General features: G+C 46.6%; 1 protein-coding gene across 3 annotated transcripts in view; it reads left to right on the top strand.

Moving 5' to 3' along the window:
- The first annotated feature begins 46 nt into the window (after window positions 1-46).
- Window positions 47-19,663, top strand: part of NOX5 (NADPH oxidase 5) — a 79,329-nt gene continuing 59,712 nt past the window's right edge. Inside the window, exon 1 of one of the 3 annotated variants that reach the window (XM_056571614.1) lies at window positions 47-182. Coding sequence is in view for 1 of the 3 variants with exons in the window: in XM_056571613.1 (XP_056427588.1) it covers window positions 3,023-3,051 (29 nt within the window). In the remaining 2 variants the exon portion in view is untranslated. Of the gene's footprint in view, window positions 183-2,569; window positions 2,583-3,007; window positions 3,052-19,663 lie in introns of those variants that run through there. The other 2 variants (XM_056571615.1, XM_056571613.1) reach the window with 2 other exon arrangements.

The following is a 19,663-nucleotide window of genomic DNA, read 5'->3' as shown; positions in this document are numbered from 1 at the left end:
ACGCTGTGCACACTAACCTGCTAGCTCGCGGGGGCGGGGGAAAATACGACATTTGGTTGATTGGCGTCACGTCTGTCCAATCAGGTGGCATCTTCTTGTATAGACAGCCAATAGCGTCCTGTCCCGCTTCTTTAATAAAGTATGTGTGGGCTGAGGTGCTGCTAAGGTTCGGGGCTATTCCTGTAAGGATGGGAAGAGGGAGTTATTTAAAATATGGCGAATTCTGAGGAAGTGTAAATTTAGACAGGCAGGATAAGAGTGCTCCACATTTTTAACAATGGCTCAGGCTCTCTGACAATCCCTTGTGACATTGTGTAAGGCAACCCAAATTTCTGAGCTGAATTCCGTTTTTTTTTAATTCAGCACGAAAATTCAGGTGCTGCAGAATCCAATAGCTGTAACACCGCCACCGCCCGTGGTCTTTCTATAGGCTAAATCCTTTGGGTATAGCTGCCCATCCCTGTTGGCGTTTTATTTCTTTTAGAGCTGAAAGGCGATACATGTTATTATAGTGGTAATAGAGTGTACCAGTACTCCCTGGTCGCGCTCCCGCAGTTTGAAGCGCGCTCACGAGCTGAGTGAGGTAGGTTTAGATTGGGAGCCCCAATAGGGACAGGGACCAATTTGAGTGTACAGCGCTACGGAATCTGTGTGTGCTATATAAATGAATAAAGAGTTATTAGAGTGCATTCACATCACGATTTTACCATCCTACTTTTACTCACGATTTTTTACCTTCAAATCGTACAAATCTGCACGCCACGTCATATCCATTGACTTCCATTCAGTAATCATATCCAACACATGCATCAGTTTTGATCCGCAGCCAAATTTGCACTTTTTTAAGATCGGAGGTAAAATTGTGGTTGACCATGATTTTTCTCCCAGATTTTAAATCATAATTTAACAGTGTCCGATTTCTTTTTATCATTATGGTTTATGTAAATCGTATTGAATTGTGTGATGTGCGATTTCATCAGATTTATCACACAGAATTTTTTTTTTTACACATGGGTAGTAGCCTCGGAATACTCTGGAAAGTGCTAGAAACTTCAAAATTCTTCAAGATTTTTTTGTTAAAATCGGATAAAATTTTCTGTGCAACTTTGGTCGTCTCAAAGAGGTTATACTATATAATGCAAAAACAATTAAATGCTGAAAAAATGTAAAACATTGACACCTAGTGGTATAAAGTTAGTACTGGCTGAAATACAACAACAAAAATCATAAGTTCACCACTAACAAAGACAAATTACAGAAAAGACAACCTATTTACCCAGGAATATCAAAAACAGAGATGTCATTTCAATCCTCCATTTATTATTTTAATGGGATTACTTTGCAGCAGATTGTAAACAGACATTAATCTGGCCTGATATGTAGAAGTTTCAAAGGCAACCTGTCACCTGTTTCATGCTGTCCAAACCACAGGAAGCATGAAACAAGTACAGGCAGGGGGTGCAGGGACACTATAAATCTTACTTTAAAAAAGCCACCCGGGCCTGGGTAAGAAGTCACAGGGGCCGGTCCCTTGTGGCATTGTGCTGCCTAAGTCCAGGCTAACACTACGGGAATTCCACTATTTGGACTAAGGAATGGAATTCCCATTAGCATGCAAGGACATAACATGATAAGTGAAATTTAACAATTGCCTTTCACACACTGTATTAACCTATCTGTGTCACTGGGTCCTAATCTTTGCTCTCTGTCTGGCTCCAGAAGTTATAAACTACATTGCCTACTTCTGTGTGCTAAAAATCACAAAATAGACCTCCCAGGAGGGGCATGCAAGCATCCTAGGTTCCCCAAGCCCAAACTAAATACTGACCTTTCTAGATATGGCCTTAGATAACATCCTAACGTCAGGATATGGTCTATGATGTTCCTATAAGTGTAGGGGGTTTGATCTAAGGTTTCAACTCTGTGAATGGCCTTGAGTGGCCCAGCCAGAACCATAACTTGAACCCAAATAAAGATTCTGGAGAGACCTGCAAATGGCTTCCTCTGACAGTCCCCATCTTACCCGACAGAGCTTAAGAGGTTCTGCAGAGGACAATGGCAGGAAATCCCCAAATCCAGGCGTGTAAACCTTGTGGCATCATCCCCAAGAACACTGGAGACTGTAATAGCTGCCAAAAGGGCTTCAACTAGATATGGAGTAAAGGGTCTGAATACTTATGTCACTGAAATATTTTATTTTTCCTATTCAACAAGTTAGCAAAGATTTCTAATATTCTGTTTTTACTTTGTCACTATATGATATGGAGTACAGAGTGATGGGGGGGGGGCTTGAATCCTATTTTATTTAAGGGTGCAACAAAGGAAAATGTGAAATGGTGAGGGTCTTGGACTCTCTGGTCACATTGTAAATAGACATTCCAGGTCTCTGAATACATTGGATGCTTTGCTGTCATGACCAGACTTCTTTTGCACATTCACCAAGCTGTCATACATACAATGGCTGTATTGTCCCCATTTAATCAATGTTGGGCTTATATAACTGGAGCCATGTCACCTCCAACTGCATAGTCCCATTTACACAAGGGAGACTGATACAAGAAGAGAAGGATGCTAGTTCACCTGTAAGTGATTTTATTTTTGACTAATTTGATGGCAGTTCTACTGATGGATCATATTTGTAATATTATACATCTAATATGTAGAATTAATGCCTGTTTTGAGAAGAGAACCTGATGTATAAAGCGATAATGTTAAGATTTACCTTTACATATATTCTAAGACTGAGATTATCAAAACATTGTAAGGGTGGGTTCACACTGCGTTTGTAGTGTACGGGTGTCGGATCCGATTGGGAGGTGGGAAAACCATCCGCTCCCGTATCCCAGCCAGAACTCCATACATTTCAATGAGCCAAGCGGAGTCAAACGCTAACTACAGTTGGCTCATTTTTGCCCTGTATACGGTTCTCTAACCGGACCTAAAACTGTGGTATATGGGGTTTAATTAATATCAGTGAACAGTTGCACAGGGCACATCAGACAACACTGCGGATCGCAATGCTATGGCACCCAAGACATACAGTTGCAAGAAGTAAGTGAATCCTTGGATTTACCTAGAATTTTTCACTGATTACCAATAAAATGTGATCTGATCATTATCGAAGTCACAATTTACTGATTTAATTTCAAGAGATTATCTGGTCAAAACTGTTTTTGAATTTATGTGCCCAGGCTTTCAAATAAAAATAAACAGAGGCTTATATGTCACTCCCCTTTCTTTACCTGGCTCTGGTGACAGATGGTCCCGTCTGCGGCAGATGACACTCGGCTTCTCTTAGCAGCAGATCGTATTGTCTGCGGCTGACATAGCACACAATGCTGCACAGTGAGCAGATATGTGTGAATTTAATAATCTCTGGATCCCCCTCCCTTTCCCCCAAAAAAAAGAAAAATTTTCTCCATAAATGTGGTTCAGTTTACCGATTTTTCTGGAATGCCTTACACGCACAGCTCTCTTCAGGTCATGTCACTGCATCTACATAAGGTTAGAGTGTCCCTGTTATTTGGGGGGAAAAATGTGACATGTTGCAGACAGATGTTAAATGTTTTGCTTGGCTGATTGTTCAGACCCCCACTAATTGTTAGATATAACCAGGAGAATCTGGCGGCTTAGCACTTCTATCCCCAGATCCCTGTGATTGCTGTATTGTATGAGATGAGCCCCATAGACTTATAATGGTGCTTGTCACATGTAACAAATTTAGTTAGATTGCGTTTGTCTATAATTGTGACTTAGACAACAATCAGACTATATGACTACAAGGGATCTTAGCATTAAAGGGGTATTCCAGGCAAAACCTTTTTAAATATATATCAACTGGCTCCGGAAAGTTAAACAGATTTGTAAATTACTTCTATTAAAAAATCTTAATCCTTCCAATAGTTATTAGCTTCTGAAGTTTTCTGTCTAACTGCTCAATGATGATGTCACGTCACGGGAGCTGTGCATGATGGGAGAATATCCCTTGCATGATGGGAAAATATCCCCATAGGAACTGCACAGCTCCCGGGACGTGAGTCATCAGAGAGCAGTTAGACAGAAAACAACAACTCAACTTCAGAAGCTAATAACTATTGGAAGGATTAAGATTTTTTAATAGAAGTAATTTACAAATCTGTTTAACTTTCCGGAGCCAGTTGATATATAAAAAAATTTTTGGCCTGGAATACCCCTTTAATTGTATGATGTAGACATTGTGAAGCACTGTAGACATGATGTAGACATTGTGAAGCACTGTTATGTGGTTGCCATATTGTGCAGTATGCTATTTTTTCAGTGTATGGTGGTGGCCGCATTGTATTGCTCTGAAGTATGGTATTAAAAGTCCTGCTTTATTTTGATGACCAGTGATGACCACATAGTAACAATACATATAACTTGTACTAATAATCCATCAATGTTGAACAACATATTTTATAAAACTTGTAGCTAACATGAAGTGAACAATACAAGTTTATTGTTATATACACAATTTAGTAAATGGACGGGTCAGTTGTGCATCACTAAATAATAGTTGTGTCAATCCAGTCACTGTTCATAGATAGCCAGCACGGCACTGCATCCCTTTCTGAATACAGAACAATAGGGAAATAGCAGGTTTGGACTTAAAAATGCTGAAGGTGGTGCTCTGATTGGCAATAGTGCAGGAAGACGTCTTAAAGAAGCAGAAGAAAAAATCGGCAACTCACCGATTATCGTGCGAAACGGAGCTTGGTCGCCATCCTGTGTCCCCCCCACTACCCTCTTCTCATGTAACTTATTTGTGAGTATGCAATAAAAAGAAGAATTCAATCAGCTGGTTGCAGTGAGTTGCCGATTTTTTCTTCTGCTTCTTTAAGACGTCAATCCAGTCACTAGTCACACTGGTCACACATCAAGATATCACCATATTTTACCAGAATGTTGGGGAATTGTTTTTTTTTTTTTTGAAAGCCAAGTGTTCACCATGAATCACACTGGGGAGAACACACCATATATTACACAGATACCTTATACCACAAAAAAATAACACATCCTGAGGTCAATAGATAAAAATATGTCAACTGCGGTGAGTACCATACTGACCTATAAATCGAAGGGCTGCAGAAAAGGTCACTTCATCCAGTACATAGATCCACACTAGGATGGATCTACCCGGCAAAAGTAGCCCACTCATAGAAGCAACTCACGTGCAAAATTTTGTTCCGATCGGACATTATGCCTTTAATTGTGTCTATTCTCAATTTTGAAGCAAAGGATTATACCGAAATGATGACCTGGGATAATCCAGATGTCACATCACAATCCCTCCTGTTCTGCAATGTCTTTCATACAAACAACTTATAGACAAGCTTTCCCTGCCTGATAACACAGTGCCAGGGTGAAATCTATCTACTCTTTTATCCAGACAGGCTGTTACGCCAAGCGCTCCGGGTCCCCGCTCCTCCCCGGAGCGCTCGCTACACTCTCCTCACTGCAGCGCTCCGGTCAGATCCACTGACCCGGGGCGCTGCGATACCGCCTCCAGCCGGGATGCGATTCGCGATGCGGGTAGCGCCCGCTCGCGATGCGCACCCCGGCTCCCGTACCTGACTCGCTCTCCGTCAGTCCTGTCCCGGCGCGCGCGGCCCCGCTCCCTAGGGCGCGCGCGCGCCGGGTCTTTGCGATTTAAAGGGCCACTGCGCCGCTGATTGGCGCAGTGGTTCCAATTAGTGTTATCACCTGTGCACTTCCCTATATCACCTCACTTCCCCTGCACTTCCTTGCCGGATCTTGTTGCCATCGTGCCAGTGAAAGCGTTTCCTTGTATGTTCCTAGCCTGTGTTCCAGACCTCCTGCCGTTGCCCCTGACTACGATCCTTGCTGCCTGCCCCGACCTTCTGCTACGTCCGACCTTGCTTCTGTCTACTCCCTTGTACCGCGCCTATCTTCAGCAGCCAGAGAGGTTGAGCCGTTGCTAGTGGATACGACCTGGTCACTACCGCCGCAGCAAGACCATCCCGCTTTGCGGCGGGCTCTGGTGAAAACCAGTAGTGACTTAGAACCGATCCACTAGCACGGTCCACGCCAATCCCTCTCTGGCACAGAGGATCCACTACCTGCCAGCCGGCATCGTGACAGTAGATCCGGCCATGGATCCCGCTGAAGATCCTCTGCCAGTTGTCGCTGACCTCACCACGGTGGTCGCCCAGCAGTCGCAACAGATAGCGCAACAAGGCCAACAGCTGTCTCAACTGACCGTTATGCTTCAGCAGTTACTACCACAGCTTCAGCAATCATCTCCTCCGCCAGCTCCTGCATCTCCTCCGCAGCGAGTGGCCGCTTCTGGTCTACGACTATCCTTGCCGGATAAATTTGATGGGGACTCTAAGTTTTGCCGTGGCTTTCTTTCCCAATGTTCCCTGCACCTGGAGATGATGTCGGACCAGTTTCCCACTGAAAGGTCTAAGGTGGCTTTCGTAGTCAGCCTTCTGTCTGGAAAAGCCCTGTCTTGGGCCACACCGCTCTGGGACCGCAATGACCCCGTCACTGCCTCTGTACACTCCTTCTTCTCGGAAATTCGAAGTGTCTTTGAGGAACCTGCCCGAGCCTCTTCTGCTGAGACTGCCCTGTTGAACCTGGTCCAGGGTAATTCTTCCGTTGGCGAGTATGCCGTACAATTCCGTACTCTTGCTTCAGAATTATCCTGGAATAATGAGGCCCTCTGCGCGACCTTTAAAAAAGGCCTATCCAGCAACATTAAAGATGTTCTGGCCGCACGAGAAATCCCTGCTAATCTACATGAACTCATTCACCTAGCCACTCGCATTGACATGCGTTTTTCCGAAAGGCGTCAGGAGCTCCGCCAGGATATGGACTCTGTTCGCACGAGGCGTTTCTTCTCCCCGGCTCCTCTCTCCTCTGGTCCCCTGCAATCTGTTCCTGTGCCTCCCGCCGTGGAGGCTATGCAGGTCGACCGATCTCGCCTGACACCTCAAGAGAGGACACGACGCCGCATGGAGAATCTCTGCCTGTACTGTGCTAGTACCGAACACTTCCTGAAGGATTGTCCTATCCGTCCTCCCCGCCTGGAAAGACGTACGCTGACTCCGCACAAAGGTGAGACAGTCCTTGATGTCTACTCTGCTTCTCCACGTCTTACTGTGCCTGTGCGGATGTCTGCATCTGCCTTCTCCTTCTCTGCTGTGGCCTTCTTGGACTCCGGCTCTGCAGGAAATTTTATTTTGGCCTCTCTCGTCAACAGGTTCAACATCCCGGTGACCAGTCTCGCCAGACCCCTCTACATCAATTGTGTAAACAATGAAAGATTGGACTGTACCATACGTTTCCGCACGGAGCCCCTTCTAATGCACATCGGACCTCATCACGAGAGGATTGAACTTTTGGTCCTTCCCAATTGCACTTCTGAAATTCTCCTTGGACTTCCCTGGCTTCAACTTCACTCCCCAACCCTGGATTGGTCCACTGGGGAGATCAAGAGTTGGGGGCCCTCTTGTTCCAAGGACTGCCTAAAACCGGTTCCCAGTAACCCTTGCCGTGACTCTGTGGTTCCTCCTGTAACCGGTCTCCCTAAGGCCTATATGGACTTTGCGGATGTTTTTTGCAAAAAACAAGCTGAGACTCTACCTCCTCACAGGCCTTATGATTGTCCTATCGACCTCCTCCCGGGCACTACTCCACCCCGGGGCAGAATTTATCCTCTGTCCGCCCCAGAGACTCTTGCCATGTCTGAATACGTCCAGGAAAATTTAAAAAAGGGCTTTATCCGTAAATCCTCCTCTCCTGCCGGAGCCGGATTTTTCTTTGTGTCCAAAAAAGATGGCTCTCTACGCCCTTGCATTGACTACCGCGGTCTTAATAAAATCACGGTTAAGAACCGCTACCCCCTACCTCTCATCTCTGAACTCTTTGATCGCCTCCAAGGTGCCCACATCTTTACCAAACTGGACTTAAGAGGTGCTTATAATCTCATCCGCATCAGAGAGGGGGATGAATGGAAAACGGCATTTAACACCAGAGATGGACACTTTGAGTATCTGGTCATGCCCTTTGGCCTGTGCAACGCCCCTGCCGTCTTCCAAGACTTTGTTAATGAAATTTTTCGTGATCTTTTATACTCCTGTGTTGTTGTATATCTGGACGATATCCTGATTTTTTCTGCCAATCTAGAAGAACACCGCCAGCATGTCCGTATGGTTCTTCAGAGACTTCGTGACAATCAACTCTATGCCAAAATAGAGAAATGTCTGTTTGAATGCCAATCTCTTCCTTTCCTAGGATACTTGGTCTCTGGCCAGGGACTACAAATGGATCCAGACAAACTCTCTGCCGTCTTAGATTGGCCACGCCCCTCCGGACTCCGTGCTATCCAACGTTTTTTGGGGTTCGCCAATTATTACAGACAATTTATTCCACATTTTTCTACCGTTGTGGCTCCTATCGTGGCTTTAACCAAAAAAAATGCCGATCCCAAGTCTTGGCCTCCTCAAGCGGAAGACGCCTTTAAACGGCTCAAGTCTGCCTTTTCTTCGGCTCCCGTGCTCTCCAGACCTGACCCATCTAAACCCTTCCTATTGGAGGTTGATGCCTCCTCTGTGGGAGCTGGAGCTGTCCTTCTACAAAAAAATTCTTCCGGGCATGCTGTTACTTGTGGTTTTTTTTCTAGGACCTTCTCTCCGGCGGAGAGAAACTACTCCATCGGGGATCGAGAGCTTCTAGCCATTAAATTAGCACTTGAGGAATGGAGGCATCTGCTGGAGGGATCAAGATTTCCAGTTATTATTTACACCGATCACAAGAACCTCTCCTACCTCCAGTCTGCCCAACGGCTGAATCCTCGCCAGGCCAGGTGGTCTCTGTTCTTTGCCCGATTTAATTTTGAAATTCACTTTCGGCCTGCCGATAAGAACATTAGGGCCGATGCTCTCTCTCGTTCCTCGGATGCTTCTGAAGTTGAACTCTCTCCGCAACACATCATTCCTCCTGACTGCCTGATTTCCACTTCTCCAGCCTCCATCAGGCAAACTCCTCCAGGAAAGACCTTTGTTTCTCCACGCCAACGCCTCGGAATCCTCAAATGGGGCCACTCTTCCCATCTCGCAGGTCATGCGGGCATCAAGAAATCTGTGCAACTCATCTCTCGCTACTATTGGTGGCCGACTCTGGAGACGGATGTTGTGGACTTTGTGCGAGCCTGCACTATCTGTGCCCGGGATAAGACTCCTCGCCAGAAGCCCGCTGGTTTTCTTCATCCTCTGCCTGTCCCCGAACAGCCTTGGTCTCTGATTGGTATGGATTTTATTACTGACTTACCCCCATCCCATGGCAACACTGTTATTTGGGTGGTCGTTGATCGATTCTCCAAAATGGCACATTTCATCCCTCTTCCTGGTCTTCCTTCAGCGCCTCAGTTGGCTAAACAATTTTTTGTACACATTTTTCGTCTTCACGGGTTGCCCACGCAGATCGTCTCGGATAGAGGCGTCCAATTCGTGTCTAAATTCTGGAGGGCTCTCTGTAAACAACTCAAGATTAAATTAAATTTTTCTTCTGCATATCATCCTCAATCCAATGGACAAGTAGAAAGAATTAACCAGGTCTTGGGTGATTATTTACGACATTTTGTTTCCTCCCGCCAGGATGACTGGGCAGATCTTCTACCATGGGCCGAATTCTCGTATAACTTCAGAGTCTCTGAATCTTCCTCCAAATCCCCATTTTTCGTGGTGTACGGCCGTCACCCTCTTCCCCCCCTCCCTACCCCCTTGCCCTCTGGTCTGCCCGCTGTGGATGAAATTTCTCGTGATCTTTCCATCATATGGAGAGAGACCCAAAATTCTCTCTTACAGGCTTCATCACGCATGAAGAAGTTCGCGGATAAGAAAAGAAGAGCTCCTCCCATTTTTTCCCCTGGAGACAAGGTATGGCTCTCCGCTAAATATGTCCGCTTCCGTGTCCCTAGCTATAAGTTGGGACCACGCTATCTTGGTCCTTTCAAAATTTTGTGCCAGATTAATCCTGTCTCTTACAAACTTCTTCTTCCTCCTTCTCTTCGTATTCCTAATGCCTTTCACGTTTCTCTTCTTAAACCACTTATCATTAACCGTTTCTCTCCCAAATCTGTTCCTCCCACTCCTGTTTCCGGCTCCTCGGACATCTTCTCCGTCAAAGAGATTCTGGCATCTAAAAAGGTCAGAGGGAAAACCTTTTTTTTAGTGGATTGGGAGGGTTGTGGTCCAGAAGAGAGATCCTGGGAACCTGAGGACAACATCCTAGACAAAAGTCTGCTCCTCAGGTTCTCAGGCTCTAAGAAGAGGGGGAGACCCAAGGGGGGGGGTACTGTTACGCCAAGCGCTCCGGGTCCCCGCTCCTCCCCGGAGCGCTCGCTACACTCTCCTCACTGCAGCGCTTCGGTCAGATCCACTGACCCGGGGCGCTGCGATACCGCCTCCAGCCGGGATGCGATTCGCGATGCGGGTAGCGCCCGCTCGCGATGCGCACCCCGGCTCCCGTACCTGACTCGCTCTCCGTCAGTCCTGTCCCGGCGCGCGCGGCCCCGCTCCCTAGGGCGCGCGCGCCGGGTCTTTGCGATTTAAAGGGCCACTGCGCCGCTGATTGGCGCAGTGGTTCCAATTAGTGTTATCACCTGTGCACTTCCCTATATCACCTCACTTCCCCTGCACTTCCTTGCCGGATCTTGTTGCCATCGTGCCAGTGAAAGCGTTTCCTTGTATGTTCCTAGCCTGTGTTCCAGACCTCCTGCCGTTGCCCCTGACTACGATCCTTGCTGCCTGCCCCGACCTTCTGCTACGTCCGACCTTGCTTCTGTCTACTCCCTTGTACCGCGCCTATCTTCAGCAGCCAGAGAGGTTGAGCCGTTGCTAGTGGATACGACCTGGTCACTACCGCCGCAGCAAGACCATCCCGCTTTGCGGCGGGCTCTGGTGAAAACCAGTAGTGACTTAGAACCGATCCACTAGCACGGTCCACGCCAATCCCTCTCTGGCACAGAGGATCCACTACTTGCCAGCCGGCATCGTGACACAGGCCTTGCCGAAATTTGACAATAAGGGTCAAGAACGATTTTCTGTACAATCCAAGGCACATTTCCTATGTGTAATATGAAGCTTGTAGTGGAGACAAAAGATATTGGGGGGTATTTATCAATTTTGCCTGTTGACAGTTTCTTTTTACCCTTTTTTTTTCACTTTGGTTTTCGTGGACATGCACCAAATTTATCATTTGGTGCAAGTTGTTAGTAATTTTGGCTCAAATGTTGAAATCAGCTGTTCACAGCGCCTTTTACACAGAACTTACCGCCACAGAGGACAGCGTATTTGATTTACTATACCTATGTTGGAAACGGCTGTCTTGGTTTAATAATGGCATGTAGTCTCTGTTTATATTGATTAGGGATCGACCAAATATTGGTATGGCCGATATTATCGGCCGATAATCACGATTTTGGGCATTATCGGTATCGGCAATTATCTTGCCGATAAGCCGATAATGCCCCGCCCCCCGAACCGCCCCCACCGCACCGTGACCGCCACCCCCTCGACCCGCCGCACCCCCGACCCACCGCACCGCCGACCCACCGCACCACGTCGCACCCCCCACCGTGATGCTAGGCGGTATACCGGTATGGATTTTTGCCCATACCGCTATACCAGTCGGGCCCCTCCCCCACCCTCCCAGTCAATAAAAAAATTAAACTTACCCGTAATGGGGGTGGTCCGTCCATCCATCCATCGTTCCTGTAGTGTCCGGGGGCGTTCCGGGTGGAGGGTGGTCCGGTCCGGGCTGTACTTCTTCTCCGGGGGTCCTCTTTTCCCCCCCCCGGCAGGCTCCGGCCTAGTACGCTGCATAGACGCCGCTACGCCGTGACGTCAGGTGCGTCGCTGCGCACGGGCATCACTGCGCAGCGGCGTCTATGCAGCATACTAGGCCGGAGCCTGCCCGGAGTGGAGAAGATGACCGCCGGAGAAGAAGGACAGCCCGGACCGGACCACCCTCCACCCGGAACGCCCCCGGACACTACAGGAACGATGGATGGATGGCCCGGACCACCCTGACAGGTAGGGGGAGAGAAGCGGGTGGTGGCGGCGGCGGCCTATGGCCCCGCAAAAGCCACTGCAGATCATTGATTTAAAGCGCCCGCTTTAAATTAATGATCTGCAGCGGTGTCGCAGGGGGTTAAATAGCAGATAACTTATACCAGAATATCGGTATAAGTTATCGGCTATCGGCCCTAACCAGCACCGATTATCGGTATCGGCCCTAAAAAACCGATATCGGTCGATCCCTAATATTGATACCCCCTCTTGCCCCTTTATTCGTTGCCCCTGATGACGCTTGGTTTATAATAACTAATAACATAAGCAGAAACGCGTCGGGCTAATGGTCTACAGGGGATGTGATATATATATATATATTTATACTACTGCTGTATGATATCACAGTGTGTATCTGTGTTCACATAATTAACTGTGAAGGTGCAGAACGGGCTGCGTTTAGCATGCGTGTGATTATTTTTTTCTTTTGGTGGTAGTTTTTCCACGTATTGATTTTTGGTGAATTTTATCCAGTAACTAATTAAAAGTTATTTTTTAGCTGCACCTTTAACCCAATTTAATTTAAAAAATGACAGTGGAGAAGATGCGCCAAACTTTGGCGCAAAAAGACACTGCGCCAAAGTATTGCGCCAAAGTTACGTGAAAAAAAACACATAAATCCTTTGATAAATACCCCCCATTGTCCCATTGGAACCAAATTTTGCACGTGAGATGCCCTTGTGGGTGGGGGACTTTTGGACTTGTGGGTGGGGTGTTTGAATTCGATCATAGAAAATCAATAAAAAAAACAAGTGAGCCTAATTCACACAGTTCCACTGATGGTGTAGAAAGTCATTCTTATTGGTTTTAATATCTCTTGTTATTTTTGCATCAAAAACACCTAACAGCACAGTTCTCTCCTTACAGTTTGTGAGATGCTGTGAACATAGATACATTTGTCTATGAACACGTGTGCTCTAAACTCAAGTGGAACTTGTTCTACATTTGGGATTCATGAGAGAAGGAACATGTTCAACTCTATTATTACTCTAGATCACTTCAAAGCAAGCATGGATGTATGCGGAGGCCCTCCTGCAGGCTTGGAAACCGATCAGACCCCCCACAGTCACATTAGGGGGTGTAGATCTGGCACAAACTGCACTAAAGCAAACATTTTTGTGACTGTATCCCTCTCCTGGAGATACCAGGACTGTCACAACCAGATGCCTAATTCACATGTGCTTCTGACAGGACACAAGACATAATGGGCCGAGCCTCTGCTATGACAGGACACAAGACATAATGGGCCGAGCCTCTGCTATGACAGGACACAAGACATAATGGACCGAGCCTCTGCTATGACAGGACACAAGACATAATGGGCCGAGCCTCTGCTATGACAGGACACAAGACATAATGGACCGAGCCTCTGCTATGACAGGACACAAGACATAATGGGCCGAGCCTCTGCTATGACAGGACACAAGACATAATGGACCGAGCCTCTGCTATGGTGGCCATTACTAAAGTTTAATTGGCATTAATGACTGTCATCCTTCATATATTTTCTATAGTTATTATATTCCAGCTGATTTTAATTTAGAATTTCAGACTAATGTAGGAGTTATGGGGTTACTAGAAATGTTTTAGAAGATAACTAGAAAAGGTTAACGTGAACGTCCACTCTTGAACATAGTTTGTTTCCTATTAACCTCTTCAGGACATAGGGCATATGGATACGCCCTGCATTCCGAGTCCTTAAGGACCGAGGGCGTATCCATACGCCCGTGGGAATTCCGATCCCCACCGCTAGCCGATTGGGGACTGGAGCCGGATGCCTGCTGAAATCGTTCAGCAGGCATCCCGGCATATCGCCCAGGGGGGTCATTATGCCCCCCCATGTCGGCGATCGCCGCAGATCGCTGGACAATTCAGTCCAGCGATCTGCGGCGATTCCGGGTCAATCGGGTCTCCAGTGACCCGGTGCCCCGGAATTACTGGCTGTTCGGGGCCGTCTCTGACGGCCCCGAACAGCCAGAGCCTGCAGGGGTGAGGTGGCACTGGTGCCACCTCACGATCGCCCTGATTCGTCGACCGGATTACCGGCCGACCAATCAGGGCGTCTGCTGCGGGTGTCACTCCCGCACCTGCTCCGCCCCTCTTCCGGAGGACGTGAGCGGGTGCGGGACGTGCACCCCGGGTGCTGGGGACCCCGATCCCCGGCGTCAATGTTGGGATCAGGGCCCCAGGAGCAGCGGCGGCAACGGCGAGGGACTGACCTCATGCGGCTGGATCGTTGGAGGTGAGTGACAGCCTCCTGCTGTTGCTTAGCAACAGCTCCCAGCATGCAAAAAGGGCATGCTGGGAGCTGTAGTTATGCAACAGCAGGAGGCAGACCACCACAACTCCCAGCATTCCCTTATGGGCATGCTGGGACTTATGGTTTTGCAACAGCTGGAGGCACATTTTTTCTATGGAAAAGTGTACCTTCAGCTGTTGTAGTGGTGCATCTGCTGGTTGCATAACTACAACTCCCAGCATGCCTGTTGGCTGTCGGTGACTGCTGAGAGTTGTAGTTTTGCAACAGCTGAAGGCACACTGGTTGTGAAACTTAGAGTTTTTTTTTTACCTAACTCAGTGTTTCACGACCGGTGTGCCTCCAGCTGTTGCAAACTCCAACTCTCAGCAGTCAATGTACACCATGCACCGTACAAGCTGGGAGTTGTAGTTTTGCAACAGCTGGAGGCACACTGGTTGTGAAACACTGAGTTAGGTCACAAACTCAGTGATACATAACCAGTGTGCCTACAGTTGTTGCAAAACTACAACTCTCAGCAGTCACCGACAGCCAACGGGCATGCTGGGAGTTGTAGTTATGCAACAGCTGGATGTCCCGTCCCCCCCAATGTGAACGTACAGGGTACACTCACATGGGCGGAGGATTACAGTAAGTATCTTGCTGCAAGTTTGAGCTGCCGCAAACTTTCTGCTGCAGCTCAAACTGCCAGCGAGAAACTACTGTGAACCCCCGCCCGTGCGACTGTACCCTAAAAACACTACACTACACTACCAAAAAATAAAATAAAAAGTAAAAAAACACTACATATACACATACCTCGACACAGCCCCCCTCCCCTCCCCAATAAAAATGAAAAACGTCTGGTACGCCACTGTTTCCAGAACGGAGCCTCCAGCTGTTGCAAAACAACAACTCCCAGTATTGTCGGACAGCCGTTGACTGTCCAGGCATGCTGGGAGTTTTGCAACAGCTGGAGGCACCCTGTTTGGGAATCACTGGCATAGAATTCCCCTATGTCCACCCCTATGCAAGTCCCTAATTTAGGCCTCAAATGCACATGGCGCTCTCACTTTGGAGCCCTGTCGTATTTCAAGGCAACAGTTTAGGGTCACATATGGGGTATCGCTGTACTCGGGAGAAATTGTGTTACAAATTTTGGGGGGTATTTTCTGCTTTTACCCTTTTTAAAAATGTGAAATTTTTGGGAAAACAAGCATTTTAGGTAAAATTATATATTTTTTTTTTACATATGCAAAAGTCGTGAAACACCTGTGGGGTATAAAGGTTCACTTAACCCCTTGTTACGTTCCCCGAGGGGTCTAGTTTCCAAAATGATTGCCATGTGGGTTTTTTTTTGCTGTCCTGGCACCATAGGGGCTTCCTAAATGCGGCATGCCCCCAGAGAAAAATTTGCTTTCAAAAAGCCAAATGTGACTCCTTCTCTTCCGAGACCTGTAGTGCGCCAGCAGAGCACTTTTCACCCCCATATGGGGTGTTTTCTGAATCGGGAGAAATTGGGCTTCAAATTTTTAGGGGTATTTTCTGCTATTACCCTTTTTAAAAATTAAACATTTTTGGGAAAACAAGCATTTTAGGTAAAAATTATTATTATTTTTTTTTTTTTACATTTGCAAAAGTCGTGAAACACCTGTGGGGTATTAAGGTTCACTTTATCCCATGTTACATTCCCCGAGGGGTCTAGTTTCCAAAATGGTATGCCATGTGTTTTTTTTTTGCTGTTCTGGCACCATAAGGGCTTCCTAAATGCAACATGCCCCCCAAAAACCATTTCAGAAAAACGTACTCTCCAAAATCCCCTTGTCGCTCCTTCCATTCTGAGCCCTCTACTGCGCCCGCCGAACACTTTACATAGACATATGAGGTATGTCCTTACTCGAGAGAAATTGGGCTACAAACACAAGTAAAAATTTTGTCCTTTTTACCCCTTGTAAAAATTCAAAAATTGGGTCTACAAGAACATGTGAGTGTAAAAAATGAAGATTGTGAATTTTCTCCTTCACTTTGCTGCTATTCGTGCGAAACATCTAAAGGGTTAAAACGCTGACTGAATGTCATTTTGAATACTTTGGGGGGTGTAGTTTTTATAATGGGGTCATTTATGGGGTATTTCTAAGATGAAGACCCTTCAAATCCACTTCAAACCTGAACTGGTCCCTGAAAAATACTGAGTTTGAAAATTTTGTGAAAAATCGGAAAATTGCTGCTGACCGTTGAAGCCCTCTGGTGTCTTCGTCAATTTTATGATGCAGACATAAAGTAGACATATTGTATATGTGAACCAAAAAAAAATGTATTCGTAATATCCATTTTCCTTACAAGCAGAGAGCTTCAAAGTTAGAAAAATGCAAAATTTTCAAATTTTTCATCACATTTACGGATTTTTCACCAAGAAAGGATGCAAGTATGGACAAAAATTTACCACTATGTTAAAGTAGAATATGTCACGAAAAAACAATCTCGGAATCAGAATGATAACTAAAAGCATTCCAGAGTTATTAATGTTTAAAGTGACAGTGGTCAGATGTGCAAAAAACGCTCCGGTCCTTAAGGCCAAAATGGGCTCCGTCCTGAAGGGGTTAAAGGTCAATAGATGCAAACTTTTTTGCATCTATCGGTGTCCGGGCAAAACGGGGGAACCGTCCAGGGAGGGTCGGCGCCGAAGGTCCCTACCTGGATTCCGGATCGCGATCCTCCATGCGGGGATCCCCCACGTGCGGCGGCGGCTTCCGGGTCCTGCTAGGTGAGTTGTTGCCTAGCAACATCCGGAGGGCCACAGTTTACAGTGGTCTCTAAACCGTGGCCCTCCAGATGTTGCAAAACTACAACTCCCAGCATGCCCAGACAGCTGTTTGCTGTGTGGGCATGCTGGGACTTGTAGTTTTGCAATATTTAGAGGGGTTCAGGTTGTAGATCACTAAGTGGTCTCAAACTGTAGCCCTCCAGATGTTGCAAAACTACAACTCTCAGCATGCCCAGACAGCAGTTTGCTGGCTGGGCATGCTGAGAGTTGTAGTTTTGCAACATCTGGAGAGCCACAGTTTTGAGACCACTGGACAGTGATTTACAACTTGAACCCCTCTAAATCTTGCAAAACTACAACTCCCAGCATTCAGGAACAGCATAAGGCTGTCTTGGCATGCTGGGAGTTGTACTTGCGTGCCTCCAGCCATTGCATAACTACATCTCCCAGCATGCCCTTCCGCAATCAGTACATGCTGGGAGTTGCAGTTTTGCAACAGCTGGAGGCACACTGGTTGGAAAATACTGAGTTAGGTCATAGAACCTAACTCAAGGTTTTCCAGCCAGTGTGCCTCCAGCTGTTGCAAAACTACAACTCCCAGCATGCATGGTCTGTCAGTGCATGCTGGGAGTTGTAGTTTTGACCCCCCTCCCGTGTGAATGTACAGGCTACATTCACACTGGCGGCAGATTACAGTGAGTTCCCCGCTGCAAATTTGAGATGCGGCAAATTTTCCGCCACAGCTCAAACTCCTAGCGGGAGACTCAGTGTAATCTGCTGCCAGTGTGAATGTAACCTAAAAACACTACACTAACATAAAATAAAGAGTAAAACACTACATATACACACGTACACTGCCCCCCCCACTACCCCCCCTTCTCCAATAAAAATGAAAAACGTATTGTACGGCAGTGTTTCTAAGATGGAGCCTCCAGCTGTTGCAAAACAAAAACTCCCAGCATTTCTGGACAGCAATTGACTGTCCAAGCATGCTTGGAGTTTAGCAACAGCTGGAGGCGCCCTGTTTGGGAATCACTGGCGTAGAATACCCCTATGTCCACCCCTATGCAAGTCCCTAATTCAGGCCTCAAATGCACATGGCGCTCTCACTTTGGAGCCCTGTCGTATTTCAAGGCAACAGAATAGGGTCACATATGGGGTATCGCCGTACTCGGGAGAAATTGCCTAACAAATTTTGGGGGGCTTTTTCTCCTTTTACCCCTTATGAAAAGGAACAGTTGGGGTCTACACCAGCATGTTAGTGTAAAAAAATAAAAAATTTTACACTAACATGCTGGTGTTGCCCTATACTTTTCATTTTCACAAGAGGTAAAAGGGAAAAACGCCCCCCAAAATTTGTAACACAATTTATCCCGAGTACGGAGATACCCCATATGTGGGCGCAAAGTGCTCTGGGGGCGCACAACAAGGCCCAGAAGGGAGAGTGCGCCATGTACATTTGAGGTGATTTGCACAGAGGTGGCTGATTGTTACAGCGGTTCTGACAAACGCAAAAAAAAAAACACACCCACATGTGACCCCATTTTGAAAACTACACCCATCACGGAATGTAATAAGGGGTGCAGTGAGAATTTACACCCCACAGGTGTCTGACGGATCTTTGGAACAGTGGTCCGTGAAAATGAAAAATTTTGCACAGCCCACTGTTCCAAAGATCTGTCAGACACCAGTGGGGGGTAAATGCTCACTGTACCCCTCATTACATTCTGTGAGGGGTCTAGTTTCCAAAATGGTATGCCATGTGGGGGTTATTTTGCTGTTCTGGCACCATAGGGGCTTCCTAAATGCGACATGCCCCCCGAGCAAAATTTGCTCTCAAAAAGCCAAATATGACGCCTTCCCTTCTGAGCATTGTAGTTCGCCCGTAGTGCACTTCAGGTCCACTTATGGGGTACCTCCATACTCAGAAGAGATGGGGTTACAAATTTTGGGGGGGTCTTTTCTGCTATTAACCCTTGCAAAAATGTGAAATTTGGGGGGAAACCCACATTTTAGTTAAATTTTTTTTTTTTTTTTTTACATATGCAAAAGTCGTGAAACACCTGTGGGGTATTAAGGCTCACTTTATCCCTTGTTACGTTCCTCAAGGGGTCTAGTTTCCAAAATGGTATGCCATGTGTTTTTTTTTTGCTGTTCTGGCACCATAGGGGCTTCCTAAAGGTGACATTCCCCCCAAAAACCATTTCAGAAAAACGTACTCTCTAAAATCCCCTTGTCGCTCCTTCGCTTCTGAGCCCTCTACTGCGCCCGCCGAACACTTTACATAGACATATGAGGTATGTGCTTACTCGAGAGAAATTGGGCTACAAATATAAGTATACATTTTCTCTTTTTACCCCTTGTAAAAATTCAAAAATTGGGTCTACAAGAACATGCGAGTGTAAAAAATGAAGATTTTGAATTTTCTCCTTCACTTTGCTGCTTTTCCTGTGAAACACCTAAAGGGTTAAAACATTTACTGAATGTCATTTTGAATACTTTGGGGGGTGCAGTTTTTATAATGGGGTCATTTATGGGGTATTTCTAATA

This window comes from Hyla sarda, chromosome 4 (assembly GCF_029499605.1).
Source record: "Hyla sarda isolate aHylSar1 chromosome 4, aHylSar1.hap1, whole genome shotgun sequence".
In the NCBI taxonomy this organism is placed as follows: domain Eukaryota; kingdom Metazoa; phylum Chordata; class Amphibia; order Anura; family Hylidae; genus Hyla; species Hyla sarda.
The sequence above is the reverse complement of the archived record's forward strand: the minus strand, read 5'-3'. Positions and strand labels throughout refer to the sequence as shown.